Consider the following 25,757-nt stretch of genomic DNA (forward strand, 5'->3'; position numbering starts at 1 on the left):
CCCCTGCTTCAGCCTTCTGAGTCTTGGAATTACAGGCATGTGCCACCACTCCCAGCAAAATGTTATTTGAAATATAGTTTATATTAAGATGTTTTAGGCCTGCAGTTATTAATCAGCTTGGCTTTGCACTATAACTTTTCCATTCTTGATCCTGACCAAAAGGCCAAGAAGTGAACCCACTCTTAATGTTTTAGTGTGATTGACGGCTTTGCTTTTCTCCTCAGTTAACTGCTGGCCCTCAGAAAGTGGGAATGGCTGTGATGTCAACATAGAATATGAGCTACAGGAAGATAATTTAGAGCTGAATGACGTGGTTATCACCATCCCGCTCCCGTAAGTGGTGTCCCCACATCATCATCTCCAAATGTTGTCATAGAACTGGCCTTTTGGAACTCTATTTTAGGGGAAGCACCTTGTTGTCTACCCATTCTAAGATACTTGCTTCTTAAAAAGACTATCAAGAAGCCATAAGGGAGGGCTGGGGATTTAGCTCAGGGGCCTAGCACCTGCCTGGCAAGCGCGAGGTTTTGAGTTCAATTCCTGGTACCGGAAAAAAACCGAAAAGAAAACAAAACAAAAAAGAAGCCATAAGGTTGCCTACTGAATAGTTCATTTCTATGGCTTTCTGGAAAAAGTAATACTCCTAAAACAAAAATCAGGAGATAGAGAAGCAGGTACTTCACTACAAAGGGGTAAAAGGGAACTTGGGAGATGATAGAAATGAGTGGGCTTGTTACAGTGGTGTTTATAAGACTTCATGGGTTTGTCAGAATGCACTGAACTGTATATAGGCTTTATTTTTTTGTTTTTGTTTTTTTGTTTTTTTGTTTTTTTTGGTTTTTTGGTTTTTCTCTGGTACCGGGAACCGAACTCACGACCTTGCGCTTGCCAGACAGGCGCTTTGCCGCTGAGCTAAATCCCCAGCCCCTGTATATAGGCTTTAAAGGGGGTAGATTTTATAACTATCAACCCAAACTAAACAGAAAGGTTCTAGTTGTGAAGATAATTTCAGTCATTCGTGTAATCCTTGGCTTGTTCATGTACTAATGAAGATTTCCAGAAGGAGGAGCTACTTTTCAAATTTCCTATTTTGTTTTTGTAAGTTTCAAACAAATTGAGTCCACTGAGCTGGAATTTTTCTTTTGCACTTGCTTTCTAAATTTATTAAAAAATGATGCTGGGTTGCGGGGAGCATGCCTGCAATCCCAGCACTTGGGAGGCCAACGCAGGAGGCTTGCTGCAAGTTTGAGGCCAGCTTAGGCTACATAGTGAGTTCAAGGCTAACCTGGACTACTTAGCGAAATCCTGTCTCAAAAAACAAATTACCAACCAAAAAAAACACATTAAAAATGAGAATGTGTGTAATGGAACTTTTGATTCTTGCTGAAACTAAGTACCTATATTAATTTGAGTAAGTTTTCTGACAGCCTTAAAGTATATTGACTTTAATAAACTACATGTATTTAAATTTTGCAGTGTGTTAAATTTTGCCATGTTACGTACCTGTGAAATAACACAACAAAAATGTCTGTCTTCCCCCCAGATTTATTTCCAATAACTTCCGCTGTGCACTTAAATGACCTATTCTGTACCTGGAAATACTCTGTCCTTTATTTCTTGTGCTGCTATGATTAATACAGAGTTTAATTATGAACGTTAGTAAATGTATTATTTACTATTCTGTTAGTCAGATATTACAAGGGAAATTATACTAACTTCATTTGTAGTTTCCTTCTCTTTTTTTTTTTTTTTTTTTTTTTTTTTTTTTTTTTTTGTTTTTTCTCTGGTACCGGGAACCAAACTCACGACCTTGCGCATGCCAGGCAGGTGCTTTTGCCGCTGAGCTAAATCCCCAGCCCCTTCCTTCTCTTTTTGATAACTCAAGCCTTTACGTTGTCAAGTCTAGTTTTAGATATTCTTGTATCTGTGTGTATGTATGTGGTGCTGAGGATAGAACCCAGGGCGTTATACATGCCAGGCAAGTGCTCTGCCACCTCCTTATATCCGTTTTAAAAAAAATACTGTATGCTGGGGCAGGGATATAGCTCAGTGGCACAGCACCTGCCTGGCAAGCACGAAGTCCTGAGTTTGATTCCTGGTACCCACCCAAAAAAAAGGAAAAAACTACTGTATGCTTTATTACCAATATTCCCTTAGGGTAACCATCTTGTTCTACACAGCTTAGATACTTTTTCAGATGATTGCTTGGAACCATTGTAGGACTTGAGCATTGGTGACAGGTGGGGTTTTGTTTGTCGAGATTTATTTTACTGGACTATTTTTAGGATGCCACAATTTTTAGGCTTCTCTGTCAACCCTGTGATTGTGGTTGTAGTAGTTTCCTGTGTCTTGGTTCAGTTTTGCACTGGTCTCCTGAAGAAACCCTTAGATATTTTACTCCGTGTTAAGAACTGATCAAACTAGAAGAGATCATAGTTGGAATTGGAGCAGGAGCACAAAGAAGGAACATAAAAGAACCAAGATCGGAAAATGGATAGTAGAGTTAACACCCCTCAAGTTTTCTTCGTCTCCCTTATTTATCCTGTCTAAATGCAAGCATTGAATGTCACCCATGAATTAAAAGACAGCAAATTTAGAATGTGTAGGAGTAGGTGACTGCCTTTCAACCATGTGTGGTGGTACAAAGTATATCCTCACTAGCCCTGAATTTTTTGCATGCTAAATCAGCTCTGTGTCTCTTTATCCCATCATACTGCATTTTGCTCAAGTGTGATTATACCCTTATCAAACAAAAGTCCAGTTACGGAATTATAAGTAAAGCTTTGGTAGTTTCAGTTAGATGTGAACATTTTAAGTGTTCAAAAACATGTCCTGTTGGGTGTGACGGCACATGCCTGTATTCCCAGCACTCAGGAGGCTGAGGCAGGAGGATTGCTGTGAGTTCAAGGCCAGCCTGGCTTACAAAATGAGTTCTAGGCTAACCTGAACTGCATAACAAGACAGAAAGACAAAAAGGCAGAAAATGGTGCATGGGTGGCTCAGTGGTAGAATTCTCAAAAAGACAAAGTCCTTTCACAGACCCAAGTACATCCCCATTATTAGTGTTTAAAATCCCCCCTCCTTACCAGCATGCTTTGTTCTCCATTGTTACCTGAAGAGTTTCATTGTGTTAAAATTCCTCTTGACAACAAACCATTGGTGCAGAATCTTCGAAACATACCTCACTTCAGACATCTGCAGTCTCCTGCCAGCTCCCAGGTCTAGTCCATAACGTTAGGCATGCCCCAGCCCCATCTGCCAAGTGTAGTACTTGTTGTTATATGTACTGTACCTACAAAGGCCACTGAGTGAGATCCAAAGCTAAGGTGCTAGGATTTTGTTTGATCCTAATTTTCTCTAGGACTTCATAAAAATGGCCATCTCAGAAAATTTGAAGCCAAATTCAAGTAGCATAGTTAAATTTGGGGTTGGTTTTCCTTGTTGGAGTTCTTTGAGCTCTGGGCAACTAACTTGACTGGATGTTTTTCATGACAGATCGGGTGTCGGTGCTCCTGTGATTGGTGAGATTGATGGGGAGTATCGACATGACAGTCGACGAAATACCTTGGAGTGGTGCCTGCCAGTGATTGATGCCAAAAATAAGAGTGGCAGCCTGGAATTTAGTATTGCTGGGCAGCCCAATGACTTCTTCCCTGTTCAAGTTTCCTTCATCTCCAAAAAGAATTACTGTAACATACAGGTACTCTGTTCATATAGAGTGTGTATGTGAGGAAAGCAAAGGAGCAGAGCCTGATAAGGAGCATAGTTTGTCAGAGTAAAAATTAGAAAAATGTATATCCTTTGCAGATACCATATCTGACTTGTGTGATTTTGGTCAAATTCCTCACCTGTTGCACCTCAGATTTCCTCCTTAGATCAGACAGAGTTCAAAAAAAGAAAAATTAACCTGGGTGTAATGATGCATACCTGTAATCTAAGGACTTGGGAGGCTGAGGCAGGAGGATCACCACCTGTTAAAGGCTGTCCTACGGGCTACTGTAGTGAGTTCAAGGACAGCCTGAACTACACAGCAATACTGTGTCTCAAGCAAACAAAAATTGAACATGAATGCATATCAAGGTATTTATGGGCTCAAATATACTGTCTTTGATTAGTTACTTTATTTTCTTTTTTGGGGGTACTGAGGGTTAAACCAGGGTCTTGTGCATGGTAGGCAAGTAACTGTATCACTGATCTGTATCTCAAGCCCTTTTTATTTTTGAGGTAGGTTCTGACTAAACTGCCCAGGCTGGCCTTGAACTGACAGTCTTCCTTCAGCCTGAGTAGCTAGAGTTACCTGTGTTTGTCACCGTGCCTGGCTCATTGTCTCTCTCTTTTTTAAGTTGTCTATTTTTTTAACCCATATATTTTTAAAATTCATTTGCCAAAACACCTAAAACATTATTTTAGTATGTGGGGGGTTCTCTCTTAATTTCCTCACTATGATTTCTTTATCAGCAAGTGTTTTGGGGTTTTGTGTGTTTTTTTTGGGACAGGGTCTCGCTGTGTAGTTCATTTTGGCCTTAGAACACATTATGTAGCCCAGGCTAGTCTCAAATTCATGGTGATCTCCTGCCTCGGCCTCCCATGTGGTGGGATTACATGCGTGTACTAGTATGCCTGGTTCATCAGTATATGTGTGAGATATACAATAACTGTATTCATCTTTTTTTTTTTTTTTTACTGGGAATCAAACTCAGGACCTTGCGCTTGCCAGGCAGGTGCTTGTGCCGCTGAGCTGTATCCCCAGTCCTGCTATATTCATCTTGATGAATGGGTACATATACATACTGCATTTTGATCATTTTTATCCTCCCCCACCCCAATTTTGTATCTGTCCAACAACATAGTTTTGTAATGAATATCTTGTCACTTAATTTATACTCAAGGAATGAAAGAATTTCTTTTTAATTTAGAAGGCTAAATTACTGCTGGGTTCAGTGGGACATATTTGTAATCCATGTTACTCAGAGGCGCTGAGGCAGAAGGACTGCAAGTTTAAAGCTAGTCTGGGCAACGTAGCAAGACCTTATCTGAAAGCAAAAAAAAAAAAAACCAAAAACTGGGTGTGGTGGCACACACCTGTAATCCCAGCAGTTGGGAGGCTGAGGCAAGAGGATCCCCTCCAGTTTGAGGCCAGCTTGGGCTACATAGTGAGTTCAAGTATGGACTGAACTACATAACGGGACCCTGTATCAAAAAAATAAATAAATAAATAAATAAAAATAAAAAAGGAATGGGATGTAACTCATTGATAGAGTACTTACTTAGCTTGTGTAAGGTAAATGATGCTTTGCATTCAGTCCAAAGGAAGGAAGGCGGGAGGAAGATGAGGTTAGAGGGGGGAATCTAAAGTAATGGAAATAATTTTTGAATTATGGCACAATTGCCTGTATTAGTACAAGTAATAATGAGCCATTTCCACTGCAAACTTTGTCCTTTAGTGAAGTAGGTGAAACAAAACAAATTGCATTACTGGGACCTAGTTTGTGTTACTTATTTTTTCATCTTTTTTGGGGGAGGGATCTTCTTAATAAAGACAGGGTTTCACTATGCAGTTCGGGCTGGTCTTCAACTCACTTTGTAGCCCAGGCCGGCCTTAAACTCACAGTGATCCTCCTGCCTCAGTCTCCCAAGTGCTTGGATTGCAGGCGTGTGCCATCACACCCAGCTAAAAGGTTAAATATGCATCTACAGTCCAGCCATTCCTTGATATTTACCCTACATGTAGTACACTTTTTTTTTTTTTGGTACCAAGAATCAAACTTGGACCTTGTGCTTGCCAGACAGGCACTATGCCACTGAGCTATATCCTCAGCCCCTCATCTTTTTTGAGACAGGGTCTCACTGTGGAATTCAGGCTGGCCTTGAACTCACTTTGTAACCCGGGCTGGCCTCAAACTCAGGGGGATCTTCCTGCCTCAGCCTCCCAAATGGTGGGATTACAGGCATGCATCACCTCCCTCAGCTTTAGTTTATATTACTGTTTCCTCTTTGACTTGCTTGTTACTTGGCACTCTTATCCTCCCAGATATCTCTATCACCCTGGTAGTTGGTTGATTCCAAAGCAGTTTTCTTCTCCCTCAGTGGCATAATCCCATCAGTACTGAGAGACTGTTACACCTAAGACGTTATATAGAAATGGGTGCATTTGCCTGTTCGGGACCTTTCAGCAGTTAGGACAATAATTATTCTCTCAAAATTTTTTTTTCTGCTGGGGATATAGCTCAGTGGTACAAGCACCTGCCTAGCAAGTGCAAGGTCCTGAGTTCGATTCCCAGTACCAAAAAAAAAAAAAAAAATGTGTGTGTGTGTTTTCCAGGAATCGAACTCAGGGTCTTGTGCTTGCTAGGCAAGTGCTTTTGCTGCTGAGCTATATCCCTGGCCGAAAATTTCATTAGAGAATATTAGCCAGTGGTTCATGTGTTGGTGCCAATATAGGTACTATTATTGTAGGTAATTATACTCGGAAGGCTGGGTGTGGTGGCGCATGCCTGTAATACCAAGCACTCTGGATTTTGAGGTCAGCCTGGGCTAAAAGTGAGTTCAAGGCCAGCCTGAACTGCATAGTGAAACCCTATCTCAAAAAAAGACAAAGAACAAAAAGGAAGAAAGAAATTTATTATTAGAAAAAGAAAATCTCATTAAAAGGACCTTGCCATGCCCAGAAAATCAGTATGGTGGAGTAGCTTAGTGGGCTGTTCTACAGGGGGAATTTTGAAAGCAGATCCAGTGAATAATTTTGAGAGTTAGGACTGATGATTCTGATAGAATCTCTATGATTTTCATAGGTTTTATAAGGCAGGGTTGAGCTGTGGCCTCTCACTCTGGAGCTGTTATTTGCTGTTAATACTGCTCTACATGTCTTTGCAACAGTTGTCTTTTCTTTATGGAGAAATCAGATTAATCTTGTTGATGGGACTGATTGGCTGTGAGCTACAGTTGCGCATTGAACACTTACTATTTGTCATTTATAAAGTACGTTTAATACTGTTTTCAGGGAATTTAATTTATTCTGTAATGAGAATTTAATCAGCACTGTGTAGACTCAACTTCTTTTTGCTTTACTATTTTTTTGTTTATTTTCCAGGTTACCAAAGTGACCCAGGTAGATGGAAACAGTCCGGTCAGGTTTTCCACAGAGACCACTTTCCTAGTGGATAAGTATGAAATCCTGTAATACCAAGAAGAGACAACCGAAAAGGAAAAATTTCAAATTAATAGAAGAGCCAGAAAATGGCTGAAGAGTTTTTCCAAATTTACAAGCCATTGGAGACCGTTTTTTTCTGATGTAATGCTCGTCTCCTGTGGAAGGACCCTCAGCTCATCCCCAGTGTTTGAGTATCACGGAGACGCTCTTTGACAGAGAAATGACACAAACATAAAGGGAAAGGCTGCTCATTTCTTTGGCAGATTTTACTGGCCAGCAGGAAAGCAAGCTCTCCAGAGAATGCCCCCAGCAAGCGCCTCCTCTGTCTTCACCTAAGTTGCTCCTTTGTTTTAATCCCCAAATACAGTTACATTTCACACTTTGTTTTTAAGGTTTTCTCTGTAGATTTTGCTCTTTCATACTTCTTTCCTTTCTGTACATTGAATCAGGCACTGGGATCATCTATAGGCATTGTGTTTGACCTGGAACAGAATTATCTAAACTGTTCTCGAATTTTGGACAATACAGGTGAACTCTTTAAGGGATATGGAATATAGAGGTTAAAAGGTAAAATGGACTCTGTTTTCCCATGTCTGTTTATCCCTCCATTATTTTGCCAAGCTGTTTTCCTTTCAAGGCCTGGCCTTCCTGTTTAAAGTAGTACTGTGAGTCCTGCTGGTGTCAATATTAATGAGAAACAGCTTTCAGATGAGATGGCCCCTCTTCAGGGTGTCTGGGAGAAGAATGGTTATTGCCCCATGGAATATCACGTCTGTTGATAGTGTTGTCCGTACTTCCAGTTCTCCCCATTTTGGGTACTTGAACCAAAACGTAATAGCCCACAATTTTGTATCTGTGCATTCCTTAGATTCTCCGTCTCCCTCTTCCTGGTCACACTCTCCTCAGTCCTTCCTTTCTAGCAGAAACACAGTTATGATTTTGGAGGCCACTGGTTCAGTGAGTATTTGTGCCAGTCCTGTCCATCACCTTCCTATCAAGTCCCCCCTGAATTATCAAGGAAAATCCATTTCCACTGCTAGAGTTTTAGCATTTCGATAGGCCCTTGTTATATTGGTTATGTAGGAAGGACTCTTATGTACCCCGTTTCCTTAGAGCCAACTCAGCATTTTCCTCCTGTCTCTGTCTCTGAGACCCTTCCTTTTCTAACCCCTGAGCCTTTTGAGTGTCATTATGATGGGATTGTTTCTCAGCTCCATTTCATCTGTCACTTTTTTTGTTGGAGAACAACATTGCCAACCCAGCCTTTGCTTTTAATCCAGTATTGCACTTAGGGTGTGTGACGTTTGCTGAGAGGCCCTGGCTGTGGGAAGAGACAAACGACTGTGGATGGCCTCCTGCGCTTACAGCTGGCTGGAGGGCAGCACTTCCATTCTGAACACCTGGCCCTGCCTCAGAGTGGACTGTACTGATGCAGAGCAGCCTCAAATGGCCATAGCTGGAGTTGCTTGCCAAAGAAACTTCTGGCCTTTCCCTTTCCCTAACCCTTGTATCAGGGAAGAATACTTATCTCTAGCTTGGTTTCCACATGAAATTTTTCTGAGGAAGGGGGCTAGGACAAGGAGTCTGTCATGTAGTTAAGTAGACAAATCTTATTAATCCAGTTTTGTTTGAGAGTTGCTTGTTCATATGATTTTTTAAAAGTCAAGTTTAATTTCACAAAACCTTTTTTTTCCTGAAATTACTTTTGGGGTAATATTTAAAACAAGAGACATTTTGTAACCCTGTAAAATATGTAGGGAATATAACATTCCATTGTACACAAAGAAGGCAGATTCTTTAATCAAATAAAGAGTATTATAAAATGAAATGTTCACTGAATTCTTGACTCACACTTTGATGTCCGCTCAGCTTTGGGATGCTGTAATAGGATCTAAGATGGATTTTTTTTTAAGAGAAAATAATCTGTCCAAGAGTATTCATTGCCTTTCCTCCATTATAGGTAGTGTGCTTCTTTGTGTGTTTTCTACATTTGAATATACACACACTTTTGACAGCATGGCTTTTGAATTTAGTGTCACAGATTTCGGAGATATTGGAGTCTTAATTTCGTAAGGGGCAGTTATAGAGTCAAAAATGAAGTGTCAGGGGCTGGGGATTTAGCTCAGCAGCACAGCGCCTGCCTGGCAGGCGCAAGGTCATGAGTTTGATTCCTGGTACTGGAAAAAAACCAAAAAAAAAAAAAAAAAATGAAGTGTCATCTTTAAAAGTAACTAGTTGCAAACTGGGGATATAGCTTAGCAGCACAACACCTGCCTGACAAGTGCAAGGTTATGAGTTTGATTCCTGGTACCAAAAAGAAAAAAAAGCATGCAATGTCTTGGGGCCTTCCTATTTGACAGATAGTGCTAGAAGTAAGCCAGGGAGGCATGACGAGTGCCTTCAGAATTGTTAGGAATGCTCAGAAAAGATGACCTTTTTTTTTGAGACAGGGTCTTGCCATGTAGTTCAGGCTGGACCTGAAATCACTAGCTCAGGCTGGCCTCAAACTTGGGGTGATTGTCCTGCCTCAGCCTCCAGAGGGCTGGGATTACATGTGTGTGCCACTATGCCTCAGGGAAAAGACTTCGTACACTTTTTATTTTGCAAAAACTATTAAACATCAAGTTGTTTGGAAGGTAGATTATTCTCCCTGTTAAATAAATGTCAAGTGAAAAGGCAGTAGCAGAGGCCAGGGTTTTGATTTTTTTTCTTAAGTAGTATGTGATCTAATGATGCTAAGTATGGTTTGCCTCGTAGAAGCTGTAACCTTAATCTAAAGAAGAGCACCAAAGTCATGCCACACCCCTTGAGTAGCTGGTAATCCCTCTCTGGCATTAAATGGACTTTTTGTCTCTTGTGAGGGAGTTAGCAGAATAATTACATCTGACCAAGCATTCTTTTTAAAGTAGGAGGCTGTGGTTCCTGGTCTGAGTGGATGAATCCCACACAGGAGGTAGTGAGAGTAGCGACCTCTGGATAGGAGTTCCTTTTTAAAAAAGATCAGTTGTTTATTCCAAGTCAGCCTGTGAATTTTAAATTTTAAGTTAGGGTCTGAGTGATTTCCAGGGTTGATGCAGAATAGTCTTGAGAGCTTGTTGGCAGGTTGTGGCCAGGGAGCGCAGCTACTAGTATGCCCTTGACGGAGGAACCGTCCTCTGTTGAGTGGTCCTCTGACAGCACGCAGCATCAGGAGGGACGCACGTGGAGCATTGAGGGAGGAAGGGACCACCCGCCTAGGCAGCCAGACCAGCTGAATCCGCCCTGGGGATCGGTGGGGTCACATGTTGCAGCCCAGTCGCCCTCACATCCCGGAATAGTCTAAGGTTCACACCTAGCCGGGGTTATTTTTAAGGTGATGGGGGTTTTCACCAAAAATACTAAGTGTAACTAGAAGGAACATCTGCTTGTTTATGAAGTTTTTTTCTAAGCTAGGCAAATGGTAACTACAACTAATAACATGAGTCTGGAGAGTGGAATAGAAAATGGGCTTGAGGAATTTTGCAGCAGAAACTCAGAATTAATTCCCTTTATAGTGCACTTCTAAACACAACTTTCCAGGCCCTCTTTTTGCGCTCTTTGGTAAATACATGTGCAGCTCTCTAGAGCTTGGAACTCCTATTAGAGATTTACAAGTAGGTTGCTTGCTGTGCATTTCTGTTACCCAAGAGCCGAAGCGTCTCTACCAGTGTGTCTCGTACCTTACCCTGGAGAGGTAGTGAATTGATAGGAGGGATGCCTTTTCTAAAATTAGGCTACCTTTCCTAGCAGGCTGTTTTCCCTCTTTCACAAGAAGTCAAGTTGCTAGGCAGATTTTGGAAGCTTAAGCCACCCCTCCCATCTACCAAAAGCGAAATTTCTTACCGTGTAAGATAGGGGCCAAGTAGCATGGTGAGTGGTGGACGCACATGCTAAACGGCACACACTACCACTGAACTATATACCCCTGGCCCTCGATGCTTGTTCTCTTCAGCTTGTAAGAAGGTCGTGAGCCACAGCGAGGTAGATAGCCAGTTTTCCTTACCTAGATTTCCCACTCGAATGTGTTAGATTTGGTGGAAGTGTGGGTTGTGCAGTTTTTCTAAGATAGGCTGAGAAAAGAGCTGCTGCAGCTTTGCAGCTGCTGAGGCAAAGTTTGAACTTTTTCCCAAGTAGGATGCACCGAGAAGTTGCTTGGCATCGTTGCTGCCACCACACCTACATTAATGATGCCTGAGTTCAGGATGCAAAGAGGTCAGAAAGGGCTAACTTTCTGGGAGGGGTTACCTGCAGGGGCTGCTGGCAGTGTGAGCAATAGCCATCTCTTTCTGGGTCTAAAGGGAGTAAGTACAGTTAGAGGAGGAGAGTGGGAAATGTGCCAAGTCAAAGACAGGAGGAGTGTGGAAATCCACTCCTGACATTCATAGCCAAGTGCCGAGGGCCTTGAAAAAATCCACCCTTCCTTCCACACCCAGCCTTTTGCCCTCTCCCCCTGCTTTCATTTCGGAAAGTCTGAAGCATGCCTGGAAAGCTGTTTTCTGCTTTCTTCTCTCCTCCTCCCCCCTTCCTGAGCTCCCAGCTGCTCGACCTCTTGCGTAACTGTGAGAGAGCACTGAGTTTTTTGATGGGCTCCAGATGTGCAGTGGGATGAGGGTGGAGGGGTGGGGGTGGTAGGTCTTTAGTCCCCTGAGTGCTCTAACTGTGGGAACACAGAGACCTGACACAGTAGGAGAGAGGACACATTGCATAGAACCTTCATCCTGGGGTCAGCTGGTCCCTGGTGGGGAGATGGTGACAGTGGTTAGGTACTATTTCCACCCCTGCTTCAACCTCAGCTGCCTCTGTAGCCCCCTTGATTGTTTTTCGAAATTCCTCCTGACCAAGTGGGTAAAGAGGAGCTGGGGGTTCTCGAGTATAGTGGAAATTCTCTGAGGAATCCCAATCTGAGCCTCTCCTCAAATGCTAAGTTTTGGCATATAGGATGCAACAGTTTTGGCTCTTTCTTTTTTTTACACACTAAGATAGACTGAAAATTACTGTTGTGATCTGCCTCATGAAGACCGGCCTGAGTTAAAATACTCGCGTGAGCTTCGAACAGTATGCAGACAGGAAGATTAAGAGGCTTGCCCCAGACACGCACATGCACACATGCACACGCACACGCACACGCGCACAGAGTCCTAGAGTTTTCTGGTACCCACAGTGTATGCTGGAGCTTGATTGTCTGCCTCAGCTAGGCCAGGTAGCAACACCTCTCCCTCCCCTTTCTGTGCTGGAGATTGAACCCAGGGCCACATGCTTGCTAAGCAAACACTCTACTACTGAGCTACACCCCAGCCCCCACCTTCCCATCTTGTCCACTGCCGGGCTGTGGTCAGCTCAAGCTTCAGGCCATGCTCCCCACCTCCAGGGAGGAATGCTAGCCCTGTCAATGAGTGACTAGAGATTCCTGGAGGTCAGCCTCCTGGGTTAGAAGAAAGGACACAAACTGAAGCCACTGAATCAGAACAGGACTTGCCCATCCCAGAGAGGACAAATTACCTTTTGCTGTTCACCCCAGCTGGAATTTAGGCCAGACGAAGTTTTTCTGCTCCTTCCTTCAGCGAGGAGGAGTGTCTGGGGTCCCTGCCATGTAGGCGAGGAGGTCCAACCCAGCTGAGTTCAGCTCCCTGGGGCCTCCCCGCCAGTCTCCTGGGGCAAGAGCTGGCTTTGCAAGGTAAGGATCCACTGTCAGTGTTGGATTTCCGGGTGGGGGCTGAGGTAGAGAATGACTTCAACCAGTCCAGGCTTCTGCGCTGCTCTTAGGTGTTCAGTGCCCCTCTTCCTTATTAACATGCTCTCGGCTAGTGTGTCTCTAGCCTGCCTTTCCACTCCCAATCTAACCTAGCGGAGCGACTGGGATTGAGCTAAAGGAGGCAAAATAAACTCCACTCGCTCCTGTGCTTAGTTTGCACAGCACTTCAACATGTCTTCGTCTTATACTGTCCTTAGGAGGAAAGTCCGGAGCCTGATGTGGGGCTATCAGCCCCATCTGCAGCTCTTCACTGAGGTGTTGGGAGAAGGGTGACAGGGACGACCTCAGGAGAGGATCTGAGGAAAGGTTGAGAGCATGTTGTAGGGGCAGCAATGAGGAGCCTCACGGGCGACTTGTGGAAGTTTCAGTACCCAAGGGGGGCAGAGGGAGGTAGGTGGGAGGAGAGAGAGCGCCGGAGAGAGACAGAGACACAGAATGAGTGGGAATACATCAAAGCCTAGGGGTGAAGGGTGGTCTAGGAGAGTCCGAAGGGGAGGGCGGGAGGAGAGGGTGTGTGGTGGACAGCCCAGCTGTACAGATGAACAAAGCGGGTGCTGTGCAGGCGAGGGGGTGGGGAGGTGCTGCTGTGGGAAAGGGTGGGTGGGGGACCTTGGGCTCCAGCTCCACAAGGGCGTCTTCTCTGGCTGGCCAGGCGGACGGAACGGGATGGGGTAGGGGCGGGGACTAGCGGGAGGGAGGCGGGACGGTTCGCTCTCCTCCTACTCAGCAGGCTCCCGGGGAAAAAGCAGCAGGGTCCCTCGGAGCCTGAGGCCGCCGCGGCCGAGCCGGGCGCAGGGACCGTGTCCCCGTCGCCCCGAAAGGTAAACGCGCCGCTCTCACTGCGCCTGAAGGTGCCATTCTCTGCGCGGCTGGCGCTGCACAGGGGGAAGTCCGTGGGGCCTGGCGAGGTCAGCTCTGGGCTCCAGGGCTCTGAAGAAGCCCGTGGGGGAAGAGGGGACACCCCAGGTGAGTGCCTACAGACCAAAGGGGATTTTGTGGGAGTCAGCACCGCCTCTTTCCCAAGAGTTGCTTGCTTTTGCCCTTCCGAGCTGAGCTGCTGCAAGCGTCACTGCCAGAGGGGACCCCGTGCTCTCCCCCGAAGGGAAGCCCAGCCTTTTGGGATCCCCGCTGGCACCCCAGGGCCAGGTTGCACCCTCTGGATCTTGGGCGGCAAGTGTGTGCACCTCTAACATCTCCCACTACCCCCTTTCAGCCCACAGCAGGACCACGGGGAGGGGGTGCCTTGGGGTGTCTTAACACTTGCCCCCGTGCCAGCAGCCTTGATGGACAGCCTTGATGGACAGCCTTGATGCAGAGTCCTGCGTGGTGGGATAGGAGTGGCGGAGAGGTTCTTGGCGGTGCCCAGGACGTGGGAAGCTCATCGAGGCCTCCCAGACGCTCCTCCAAGGCTGCACGCCTTTTAGGGCTCGGGGCCCCATGGGGCACTTTGGAAGAGACTCCCAGCCTCTGCCGCGCCTTCGCGGTCTGGACCCGAGTGCCTAGCGGAGATCCCCGCGACGAGGCTGCGCCAAGTCATCGGACTCCCCCGGGATGGGGAAGTGCCGCGGGAGGCTGGGTGGGGCCGGCCGGCTCAGGGTTGCCCCGGAGCGGCGGACGCTTCCGCCGAGGCGGCGCAGCGGGGACTTGGACCGTGACCGCACGGCCCGGCAGGGGACCGGGGCGCCGGGGCGGGGCTGCATTCTGGGCCCGTTAGCTCAGCGGTCCCCGAGGCTCCCGGGGGCTGACTCATCCGACGGCGGGCTCACCTCGCAGCCGCCGTCACGCAAGCACAGGCTCCCCCGCGGCGGGCATCCACGCGGCACCCCACGCTCCACTCCCACGCGTCTTGCACACACTCGGGTCCGCTGCGTCACACGCGCAGAACCCTCACCCACGCCAGGCCGCTCCACACTCCACCCCGCGAGCCCGTCCCTTCCCGCAGCCGCCCCGCTGCAGCGGCGCCTTGTGGGCGGCCACCCCTTTCCCCGCTGCGCAAACAAGGGTCCCCTTCTCCCAGCCGGGCCGAAGAAAGGCCGCTTGTCCCGGGCGCGGGCGGGCGGGCGGGGCGGCCCAACACTGCGGCCTTGTCCCCCGCGGTGGCCCGGGGCGGGCCGAGGGGCAGCCGGGGCCTCTCCGGCGCGGAAATCCAAGAGGTGCACTTTTCCGGCGCCACCATGAGAGACACCCACAGACGCCACGCACGTCTCTCCCGGCTCGGTCGCCTCTGTCCCCTGGCTGCCCGGCTCTTCTCCCACGCTTCTGGGCGCGGGTGTCCCCGATCTCCAGCTCCTCGCCCACCGCCCCTCAGGACCTCCTGGTGCTTCCGGTCTTGCCCGCCCGCCACCCCTTCCACTTGAGGCCTTTGCCCCTCTCCCCAGACAGGGGTCTTTGGTCGCTTCCTCTCCAGTTCTTACTTGTCCTCGACCCCCCTGCCGCCCCCGCCCCCCAGATCACTGCGCGCCCCCTCCTCGTCCCCCCGCAGACCCTCTTTTCTGCCTCACTTTTCGCATTCTGAAGTTCTCTCCGCCCCTGGCCCTCGGTCACCTTCGCCCCGCCCGGCTCCGCCTGGGCATCCTGCCCGCCGGGCTTCCAGCCTCAGTTTCCTTCCCGTCCGACTCCTTCCTCTGCTGGCCCTTCCCCGAGGGCGGATGTGCGCCGGGAAGGCGAGGCCGCTGCTGGCCCGGAGGATCCCGGCTCAGCCCCGCAGGTCCAACCATGCGACGCCCGGGGCGAGGCCTCGGCTGGGCCCCCACGACCCAGGTGAGGGCTGCAGCGACCCAAAGGGGCTTGGGGAGGTCCGCGAGCGGCGCCGCGGGTCCAGGCCTTGCGCTGCGGGGTCCGCTTTGGACCTTTCAACTTGGGGCCCCTTGGGAAGCTGGGACCTCCTCTAGGGACCGCTGGCGCCAGAGCTGGTGCCCTCCGCCGGGACCTCCCTTCACCCTCATTCGGGTGCCCAGACCCCAGGGGGAGACCCTGGCGCCCCGCTCGGCGGAGAGGGCGGCTGCCTGCGCGTTCCCGGTGGGCAAGGAGGCCGGCGGGGCCGGCGGGGCCACCTGCGGGACCCCCAGCCTCGGGGCACGCGGGGACCCCCGCAGCAGCTCGCCGGACCGGACACCGAGACCACTGCCGCCTTGCTCCCGTGTACCCGAGTCCGGGAGGGCTGGCGGGAGCCGGACTTGCCCCGCAGGGACCTTTTTTTGGCGGCGGGCAGGATTTCCCAGAAGGGCCTCGGAGGCCGGCCGGGCGAGGCAGTAATTACAGCCCGGGTTAGGGGGCAGCGGCTGGGTGGGATGGAGGCGGGAGAGCTGGCGGGGGCGCCTCGCGGGCCAGGGTTGAGGGTCCGAGGCGAGGGCGCCCCCAGGTGGCGGCTCCCTGGGCCGCAACGAGACCCCACTGTCACAGCACGACCTGAGCGCCTGGCAGGTTGGTCTGGTGTCTTTTTCCACTTCACCTGGATTAAGTTTCTGAGCTGAGGCCACCGCCTCGCACCTCCCAACCTCTACATCTTTTCTTATCTTCGCCCTACAACTCTCTCCTTATCTCTCCCTCTCCTTTCACTTCCTTATTGCCTTCTCTTTTCTCTGGTAATCACTCATTCCGCCATCAACGTTATTTCTTTACGGTCTTCATCCCCACTTAAAGTTCTTTGGTGTAAGTAAATGAACACACCCAAATACCTCAAAGAGTGCCGGTGACAAACACTCCAGGGTGACACATAGAGATACTGAGGCCCAGACAGGTGCAGTGCCTTACTCCAGGTTATACAGCTCATAATAACTGGCATTTAGATAGTGGTTTGCGTTTCATGGAGTGTCATTTAGTATACTACCTCAATCTTCAGACAGTGCTTTTAAAAAAACTAACAACTTCATTGATTTTTTTTTTGTTCTGTTTTTTGTTTTTGTTTTTATTTTTGTGTCTGCCTGAAACGCTCAGTGATCCTCCTAGCTCAGCCTCCCAGGTGCTGGGATTACGGATATGCGCCACCACTCCTGGCTAACAACTTTATTGAGATTTAATTTATATACTTTAAAATCCACCCAATGCTAAGTGTGCAATGACTTTAGTATGTTTAGAGCTGAACCACCATCATCACAATTTAATTTTAGAATATTTCTTAACACATCCCTCCAAAAAAATATTCTGCCCATTTACAGCCTCTTTGAACTCCACCCCGGCTCAGGCACACACTGATCTAGACAATCTCTCTCTTTTTTTTTTTTTTAAGACAATCTCTTAAAAATTATTATTCTAGTTTTATAGAAGATGGAGTTGACAATGAGAACTGAAGCAACTGAACTGAACTTGTCCAAGATCTTACAGCTAATGAATCATACATGCAGGGTAGAATTTATTTATTTATTTTGGTTTTTTGAGACGGTATTTCACTATGTAGTTCAGGCTGTCTAAAGTTCCTTTGTAGAGCCGGGCATGGTGGCGCACACCTGTAATCCAAACACTCGGGAGGCTGAGTCAGGAGGATTGTTGCCAGTTCGAGACCAGCCTGGACTACAAAGTGAGCTCAAGACCAGCCTGAACTGCATAGCGAGACCCTGTCTCAGAAAGACAAAAAATAAATAAATAAAGTCCCTTTGTAGCCCAGGCTGGCTTTGAACTCCCAGTGATCCTTCTGCCTCAGCTTCCAGAGTGCTGTGATTACACGGGTGTGTCACCACTCTGGGCTTTGGGGTAGAATTTAAGATTTTTCATCCCACTCTAGAACCTTTTCTTGGCCAGGGATATAGCTCAGCAGCACAGCGCCTGCCTGGCAAGCACAAGGTCGTGAGTTCGATTCCCAGTATCAAAAAAAAAAAGTCTAAAATTTTTCCCACTGAAGGACAATACCTTCCTTCTACCATTGTTTATTATTTTGTTTTTCTTCTCCACTTTTTTACATGAACTTCCTATTCCTAACCCACTCTTCCCTCAGGAAATGTAGAGGGATTTCCCTGAGTCTAAGAAAGCAGTACAGCATTCTGTCTCTGGAAACTCTTTCCTGTGGCCAGGGAAGACCCCAGGCCAGCTTAGGGCATGGTGGGAGTTAATGGCCTGTGCTTTCCCGCCTCCCAAACAGTCTTGAGGTGGGCCCCAGGCACTGTTCCAGCCTCTCTTCCGCCAGCTTGGGTGGAAATGGTGACGGAGATTATGTGGTCCAGGCCCGGAAGGGTGGAAGCTGGGAGAGTAAATTTAGTAACTATGGCTGAGGGCCCTTGGGACCCACTGCCAGGGTCAGGCACTCTTTGGAATGCTGGCTTTTGCCCTGCTTCCTCTGTAAGTCATCTGGGAGACGGCTGAAACAGTGAAAGCAGAAGGAAGCTCTCTAGGCCTCAGCTTTCCCCAGTAACATTTCAGTAGCCAATGGGAAGTGTCTCACCTTTGAAGGTGCCCAAGGGTTGGGCATATGGAGACACATTAGTCCTAGTTACGATTATTATTATTTTGAGACAGGGTCTCGCTATGCAGGTCAGGCTGGCCTTGAGCTCACTTTGCAGCCCAGGCTGGTCTCGAACTCAAAACGATCCTCCTGCCTCAGCCTTCCTAGTGCTGGGATTACAGGTGTGCGCCACCATGCCTGATAGCACATTAGTCCATGTAGGGTCCTCTTTACAGTCGTGGGTACCAAAAGCATGAGCCAGGGAAAGAGGGGCAAGGTAGGCCACTGAGAGGTTCAGGTTCTGGCTTTGTAATCTTATTCCTTGTTTTAAGGGCCTTACCTTCCTAAATAGCACCAAGCCAGGTGAGAACCCAAGAGTCCTGCACTCCCAATAGTCACCAGTGAGATTCTGAGCTGACTGTGTTGGATGAGGTTGATTTCTGAGGAAGAAAAGGTACAGTTGAGATACACAGAGATGGCAGGAATGGTCGAGTTTTTCCTGTATCTCCTTTAAGAAAACACTCTACCTGGGAAAAGAAACAGAGAGAAGAGAAGGAAAGGTTGAGGGAGGGAGTGCTTGCTTCAGCTCTGCCACCCCCCTGGGGGCAGCCCTCTGACTTGCAGTGTCTTTGGGTTTTACACAGGATTTTATTCCTCCTACTATGGTAGATTTTCCTCACCGTGCTTAAGGCTCCAGATAGCTGGGAATTTTCAGCTGTTAATACTGGGTTCTGGGAGCTGGGGATTTAGCTCAGCAGCAAAGCGCTTGCCTGGCAAGCACAAGGTTGTGAGTTCGATTCCTGGTACCAGAAGAAAAACAAAAACAAACAAACAAACAAACAAAAGACTGAGTTCTGAGGGGCTGGGAATTTAGTTCAGTGGCACAGCGCCTCCCTGGCAAGTGCGAGGTGGTGAGTTCGATTCCTGGTACCAGAAGAAAAACAAAAACAAACAAACAAACAAACAAAAGACTGAGTTCTGAGGGGCTGGGAATTTAGTTCAGTGGCACAGCGCCTCCCTGGCAAGTGCGAGGTGGTGAGTTCGATTCCTGGTACCAGGAAAAAAAAGAAAAAAGACTGGGTTCTAAGTAGCACAGAGCAAGAAAGCCCAGGAGCACAGGCCAGCCTTTGTGCTTGCGATGGCCAGGGCCAGGACTGGTTGCTGTGGTGCCTGTTGAGGCCAGAGGCTGGAGACCAGGCATCACCTCTCCCCCATCTCTTTAGCTGCCTCCACCTTTCCTTTGGTGTAAGAGTTCTGGGAATGACGCTGGCTGGTGCTGCGTGTGCCTGCCCTGAGAACCCTGCCACAGGGTTCCTTCGTCTTCCCTGGCCTCCCCCATCACCTGTGTCATGCTGTGTCCCCAGGAGCTCTGGAGCCCCAGGACCATGGATGCTCGCAATAGGACCCTGGTCGGCCCTGGATGCAAGACCCAGGCCGTGGTGCAGGTGAGTGGGGCCAGGGCCGTGGGGCAGGAGAGCAGTTATAAGGGTGGGTTCAGGGTTTCTACACACCTCAGGTCCCGGGCAAGCGGGGGAGCAGCAGTTCTGCTTCTCTGGCCCTTCCCTAGGTTCTAAGCCGATGAACAGCTCAGTGTTTATCTGAATCAGGTTAATTGCCCCCCCCTCCAAAGTCCCCTTTGAAAGTCAGAAGGCCATTTACAGATAGTCTCTGGGGCTGCTTCACCTTGGTCTGGGTCTCCACCCTCCCTTGTAGCTTGTGTAGCAGGGGCAAGCAGCCGCCCTGCAGACAGCCCCAACCAAAGCTGCCAGAGCTGACCTGCACCTCCTACAGTGCCCCCTCCTCCCCAGTGCCCCTGCCTCCCCCAACCTGCTCGCCTTGTTTCTGTTTTAGACAAAAAGGGGCAGTTGAGCCAAGACTTGAGATAAATCCAGTGGGACGAGTTAGTGGCCTAGATTCAGATCTAATTACAATTTTGTGAGATAATGCTCTGGCTGAGATTTTGTGCGAAACCCTTCAGCACCTCAGAGCCCTTTGGAGAGGGACAAAGACTGGAGAGAGTGCTGATGTGACTGTGACCAAGGGGGGGGACGGCGCTGGCCTGAAGTCTAATGATGCTCATTCTCCACCCCTGCTACCTGCAGAAAGGACCCTTGGACCTGATTGAGACAGGCAAGGGGCTGAAAGTGCAAACGGACAAACCCCACCTGGTGAGCCTGGGCAGCGGGCGGCTCAGCACTGCGATTACCCTCCTGCCGCTGGAGGAAGGTAAGCCAGCACAAGGTGTCCTACCCACCCCCTGCCTAAGTTGGGGGCCCTTCCGCCATCTGCAGGCAATGTTTCCCTTGTTTCTGCCTCCCCGGACTTCCTGCCTTCTTTGGTAGATAATCTGGCTCCATGGCAGGGATTCCAGATCAGTTTAGAAACAAGGAAGAGAGCACCGCAGAAACAGGACAGCGTGCTGCTCTGCGCTCCCAGTGTGACCAAGGAAAAAGGGGGCCCCATTCCAAGATGCCGCCTGGCCTGGGAGGCAGGGCTGCGGGAGAACGGAAAGATGGGAGAAGGGGCACCATATCCCAAGGGGAGCCCCGGCCTGGTCCCCTTCGGCCCGAGGCGTCTGCCCTCCTTCTCCTTTCCTGGCTGCACCTGTTGCCTGGGTGATAACTACATTCCCCACATTCTCCAAATACCAGTCCCAGGGGCTCTGCCAGGGAGGGGCTTCGGGCACTGGAGAGGGAGGGAGGGAGGGGCCGGTTTGCAGGTGGCAGAAAGGAGGGAGATTTAGAAGAAAAGAGGGAGGAGTAGCGAGAAGGGAAAAGGGAAAAGGAGCACAGGGAGGGCAGTCAAGGGGACTGAGGGAGGTCTGCAGAGAAGAAGCCCCCCTTCTCTGCTCTCTCAGGGGAGTCTGGCTCCTGGGCGCTCTGAGCCGTCCCATTCTGAGGCAGTTTGCTCTACTTGAGCAGAGCTATCAGTTGCTGGCCTGCTGGGCTTAGGGGTGCCCAACAGGGGTGCCCAGTGGTGAATAGAGATACAAGTGAAAATGTATTTGTACTGTGTCCCTCTTTGCCCTGTCCCTGCCTCCTCGGCCTGGTCCCGTCTGACTCACTTTGCCTCGTGTCTCCAGGGAGGACAGTGATTGGCTCTGCAGCCAAGGACATCTCCCTGCAGGGTCCAGGCCTGGCTCCAGAGCACTGCTACATCGAGAATCTGCGGGGTACCCTCACCCTCTACCCTTGCGGAAATGCCTGCGCTATCGATGGGCTCCCAGTTCGACAGCCAACCCGACTCACTCAGGGTAAGGTTTGACAGCCCCAAACTGAGGAAGGGGCCTCTGTTTCAAAGCCTGTCTATGCTGGATGCAGGGGAAGCCTGCTGTCGTGGTTGCTATGGTAACTGCCTGAACGGCCATGCCATGCTCGGTTGGCTCTCCATGTAACATCTCAAACCCCTCCAGCATCCAGATTTGTCTCCAACCTGCCTTTCCTCTCTGGTTGTCCTCACCTTCCGCCCCACACCATGGGGAGAGAAAAGGTTTGGATTTTTGTTGTCAGAGGGCTGTTAGCGGTTGTTGGGGGAGAGCAGGTGGAACAGCAGCAAGAGGACACCGGTGGTAGGACATGGTGGCACAACCTGTAATCCCAGCCACCTCGGAGGCTGAGGCAGCAGATCATCAGTTTGAGCCCAGGCTGGGCAATTGCATGAGACCCTGTCTCCAAATAAAAAATGAAAAGGGGTGTGGATGTAGCTCAGTGCTCCCTGAATTCAATCCCCAGTACTAACTTAAAAAAAAAAAACAAAAACATAAAAGGAAGGAATCAGATATTGTTCCATGATGCCAAAAGAGCTGTTTTGAGAAACTGCAGAGGAGGACAAAACCCGCTGTGGCAGAATTTGAAGACAAGCCTGCTAAGACCATAGACAGTGGCCTTTGGGTCATGAATATTGGAACCACACTTTTTTCTGAAGCACCTGGCCATGCTGTCGTGCAAGGGAGGCCCTGCTGGGTAAAGGCCCCTAATTACTATGGTTACCAAGCAGGCAATGGGTGGCCAGGTGGCACTTCGACAGGCCAGGTGTGTTCACCTTGGAAACAGTGCTCTAGGCATTGATTTATACAGTGAATTGTCTGATTAGGGGAATGAGAAAAAGCAGATTTGGTTGGGGGTTAGAGGTGAGGTGAACATGAGGATGCAAGTCCTGGGCTAAGCCTGGCTCTCAGCAGGAGGGCTGACGGAGCATTGTTTTCTGGGGACTCCATTATCTGAAAGTCCCTTCTTACTCCACTGTGTCCTAAGAGCCTTCTCTTCATATCCCTTGGTACCTTTAAATACCATTTCCTTCACAGCAGACCTAAGAACTGACCAAACTCCACTCCTGCTTCCTGCCCTTGGGGCGGGAGCACGCAAGGACAGCCTGTTTCAGGGAAGCAGCTCTGCAAGCCTTCTGCAGGGCTTCAGTGTCTCTGACTCTGGATAAGAGGAGAAGCCCCCAAGAGCTGGGGCTTTGGCCAAAATGCTGTCTAGTTCCTTTTTGGTCTCCGAGAGAGCACGCATGCACTCCAGGGTTTGCGGGCATGCAGGTGAGACAGTAGGGCAGAAAGGAGGGGCAGGGCAAAGCTCAAAGATGGCCCGACCCTTACCCCCAGCCCCCACCCCGTGGCTCCCATGGGTAGGAGCATTCTTGCCCTGTGTGTGGTGAGCAGGATGAAGGTGCTGTCTTGTTTGTCCTTCCCAGCACATCACTTAGCTCTCTGAGAGAAGAGGGCCTGAGGCCACCAAGGAATTCTTAAGCATTTCCTGTGGCCCCAGTGACCCCCCTTCCCCAGCCAGAAGCCCACCCTGCCAAGTATGTACCCTCCCACTCTCTTCTGACCCTAAACTCCCTTTGCCTCCCCCCACCCTCAGCCTTCCAGTCTGGGCTCGCCTGTCTCAGAAGCTTGGCAGCCCACGGAGGGGTGGGCGGAGGCACAAAGGAATGGGTGTTCTTCTCCCCAGCCAGCCCCCTCCCCTGGGCTCCAGGAGCTGAGGGTTTCCTTGTCTCATCTCTGGAGCAAGGCACCAAGCCCAGCCCTGCCTGGCCCTACTCCGGACATTCTTGGGAGTGCGTTTCCTTGGAAACTGGGTGGCTCAGGGGTGCATTTGCTATCTCTGTGTGTCTGCATAACTGGAGTGTGTTTATATATCTCCAAATATGTTTGGGATGCAGCGTTTGAGAATCTCTGTGTTTGTTTGTGCCCTTCCTTGTGTTTATGGATCAGCATGTTCAAGTAGTCGGTGGGGGTGAATCTGGGACGGAGGGAGCCAAAACGTCTATGTGCGTACCTCTGTGTGCATATAAGAATTCACCGGCCCAGTGCCTACTTGTGGGCATGGGGATAAGGGGACCGTTTAGCTGGGCATGGTGGCACATGCCTAAAATCCCAGCACTCTTGAAGGTTGAGGCAGAAGGATCCCAAGTTTGAGCCAAGCTTGAGCAACCTAGTGACTTAGCAAGAATTTGCCTCAAAATTAAAAAATAAAAAAAGAGCCTCAGGGCTGGGGATTTAGTTCAGTGGCAAAGCGCCTGCCTAGCAAGCGCAAGGTCGTGAGTTCGGTTCCCGGTACCGGAGAAAAAAAAAAAAAAAAAAAAAAAAAAAAGAGCCTGGGATATAATTTAGAGCAAAGGTTCTGAGTTCACTCCCCAGTGTTTTTTTTTTTTTTTTCTAAAACCCTTATTTTCTCTGTCTTATAGCCCTCATCTAGCCTTGTAGACGAGATCCTCCTCTTTGAAAAACAGGGATATCTCGGGAATAACAAGGCTGGTCAGGCTGTCGGAGCATCATTCTGGGCACTGTGCCCAGCCATAGGCAAGTTGGACAGACACAGTTCTGACAAGCAGAGATGGCAGTGACAGGCTCTTCCAGCAGGAGTGTGCTTGGGCCGAGGGAGGGAGGAGGCTGGCAGAAAGCAGATGCCAACTTTTAGCCTAGAGCTACGGACATGGGAGCACGAAGTGAGGAAGCCAGGGGACCTTGGTTCCACCCCTGGACCCAGGCACTTGGCACAGCCGGTGCTGCCCTCTTCTCCTCCGAGCAAGGGGCGGGGCTGGGAATGGGACTGAGGAAACAAGGCTGCCCCACCCTGGGACCGCAGGCCAGACCACATGAAAGACTGGGGAGGGGACTGAGGAGGGGAGGACCCAGAAAGCCACACAGCCCGGGGCCCTGGGCTGTCTAGACAGTCAGTCCCTATCTGCTTCTGCCAGGCACTGCCAGCCCTTGCCTCTTAAGTATCCTTTACTTCCTAAGCCCCTCAGTGGCGTGGAGTCTGTGTGGGGCCAGAGCAGGAGAGAAGCTATGGTTTCTAGGTTATCCAGATGCCTCTCTGTGGGATCTAGGACACTGGGCCTCTCTTCCCCCAGCAGTTGTCAGTTACTTCTGTAAATCAGGAAGGAAGCCTCCAAGCTTTCTCTATATGGTAATCAGACTGATAAAGGGGTCCGGGATGTAGCTCAGTGTCCTGAGTTCAATTCCCAGTACAAAAAAAAAAAAAAAAAGACTGATAAAGAGCTGAAATACTAAAGCTCAGCTTCCCACTCCCATGTGTCTGCCTCCTGCCATCGCTGGGGCTGCCTGGGACTGTCCAGCTGGCCCTCACAGTTTCCAGACCGATGAATCACTCTTCCTGAGAAGGTTTTGTTTTGTTTTTTTAAAGCCTCCCCTCATTTTGCATTTGACCCTATATGGGTCTTCCTTTTTTCTTTGCAATGGAATGAGTTTTGTGGACATAGTGAGTGACTGCACCCGTGTGTGGTGGTGGTGGTGGTGGTGTGTGTGTGTGTGTGTGTGAAGTATGGCAGTGTGAGTGGGTGGTAGTGTACTGTTCAGCAAGGGTGGAAAATTTCCCTGCCTATTTCTCTGTGGAGGCTGACTTTTTATCTGGATCTTTTCAAGGGCTGGGTGAGAGGATAGCTCTGCCTGAGTGAGTGTGAAACCAAGGCGGGGGGTTGGAGCTGGGGGATGAGTGTGTGAGAATATGTGCGCGTAAGAGACACTGCATGTGTAATGAGGGTGTTTCTTTTCCCACTTGGAAAGGGCACCTCCCTACCATCCTACCCCAGAGGGCTCTGGATGAGACCTACGCTAGAAGCACCTCCTTTATCCCTTGGTATCCTTTTTTTCTTTTTCTTTTTTTTTCTTTTTTTCTTTTTTTGAGACAGGGTTATGAACTCACTATGTAGCCCCGGCTGGCCTCAAACTCGAGGCGATCCTCCTGCCTCAGCCTTCCGAGTGCTGGGCTCACAGGCGAGCGCCACCACGCCCCACTCTCTGGGCTCTGGATTTGCCTCTTACCTCTTCTGCCACTGGCACTTCCCTCGAACCTCTCTCCTCTCTGCCCCACTTTCCCTCCTGCTCCTGGCGCGGCATCCTCCCGCCCGCCCCGCCCTCTCCATCCAGCTCCACACTCGTCTCCTCCATCACTTCCTCTTCCCCTCCTCCTCGCCTTTGTCCCTCCCTCCTGGCTCCC

General features: G+C 49.5%; 2 protein-coding genes across 14 annotated transcripts in view; both read left to right on the forward strand.

Moving 5' to 3' along the window:
* Positions 1–8,978, forward strand: part of Arcn1 (archain 1) — a 31,807-nt gene extending 22,829 nt beyond the window's left edge. The window contains exons 8-10 of the mRNA XM_005378251.2: positions 225–333; positions 3,496–3,700; positions 7,091–8,978. Coding sequence (XP_005378308.1) covers positions 225–333; positions 3,496–3,700; positions 7,091–7,180 — 404 coding nt within the window. The 3' untranslated portion in view covers positions 7,181–8,978. The remainder of the gene's footprint in view (positions 1–224; positions 334–3,495; positions 3,701–7,090) is intronic.
* A 4,656-nt stretch (positions 8,979–13,634) lies between these two features.
* The window catches only part of Phldb1 (pleckstrin homology-like domain, family B, member 1), a 45,988-nt gene continuing 33,865 nt past the window's right edge, over positions 13,635–25,757 (forward strand). For 4 of the 13 annotated variants that reach the window (XM_005378255.2, XM_005378260.2, XM_005378259.2 and 1 more), the window contains exons 1-4: positions 15,087–15,680; positions 19,659–19,739; positions 20,397–20,520; positions 21,377–21,547. In XM_005378255.2, the coding sequence (XP_005378312.1) occupies positions 15,636–15,680; positions 19,659–19,739; positions 20,397–20,520; positions 21,377–21,547 (421 nt within the window). In that variant the 5' untranslated portion in view covers positions 15,087–15,635. Of the gene's footprint in view, positions 13,887–15,085; positions 15,681–19,658; positions 19,740–20,396; positions 20,521–21,376; positions 21,548–25,757 lie in introns of those variants that run through there. The other 9 variants (XM_005378253.2, XM_005378254.2, XM_005378262.2 and 6 more) reach the window with 7 other exon arrangements.

The sequence above is a fragment of the Chinchilla lanigera genome, unplaced genomic scaffold, assembly GCF_000276665.1.
Source record: "Chinchilla lanigera isolate Chin_1 unplaced genomic scaffold, ChiLan1.0 scaffold00011, whole genome shotgun sequence".
In the NCBI taxonomy this organism is placed as follows: Eukaryota; Metazoa; Chordata; class Mammalia; order Rodentia; family Chinchillidae; genus Chinchilla; species Chinchilla lanigera.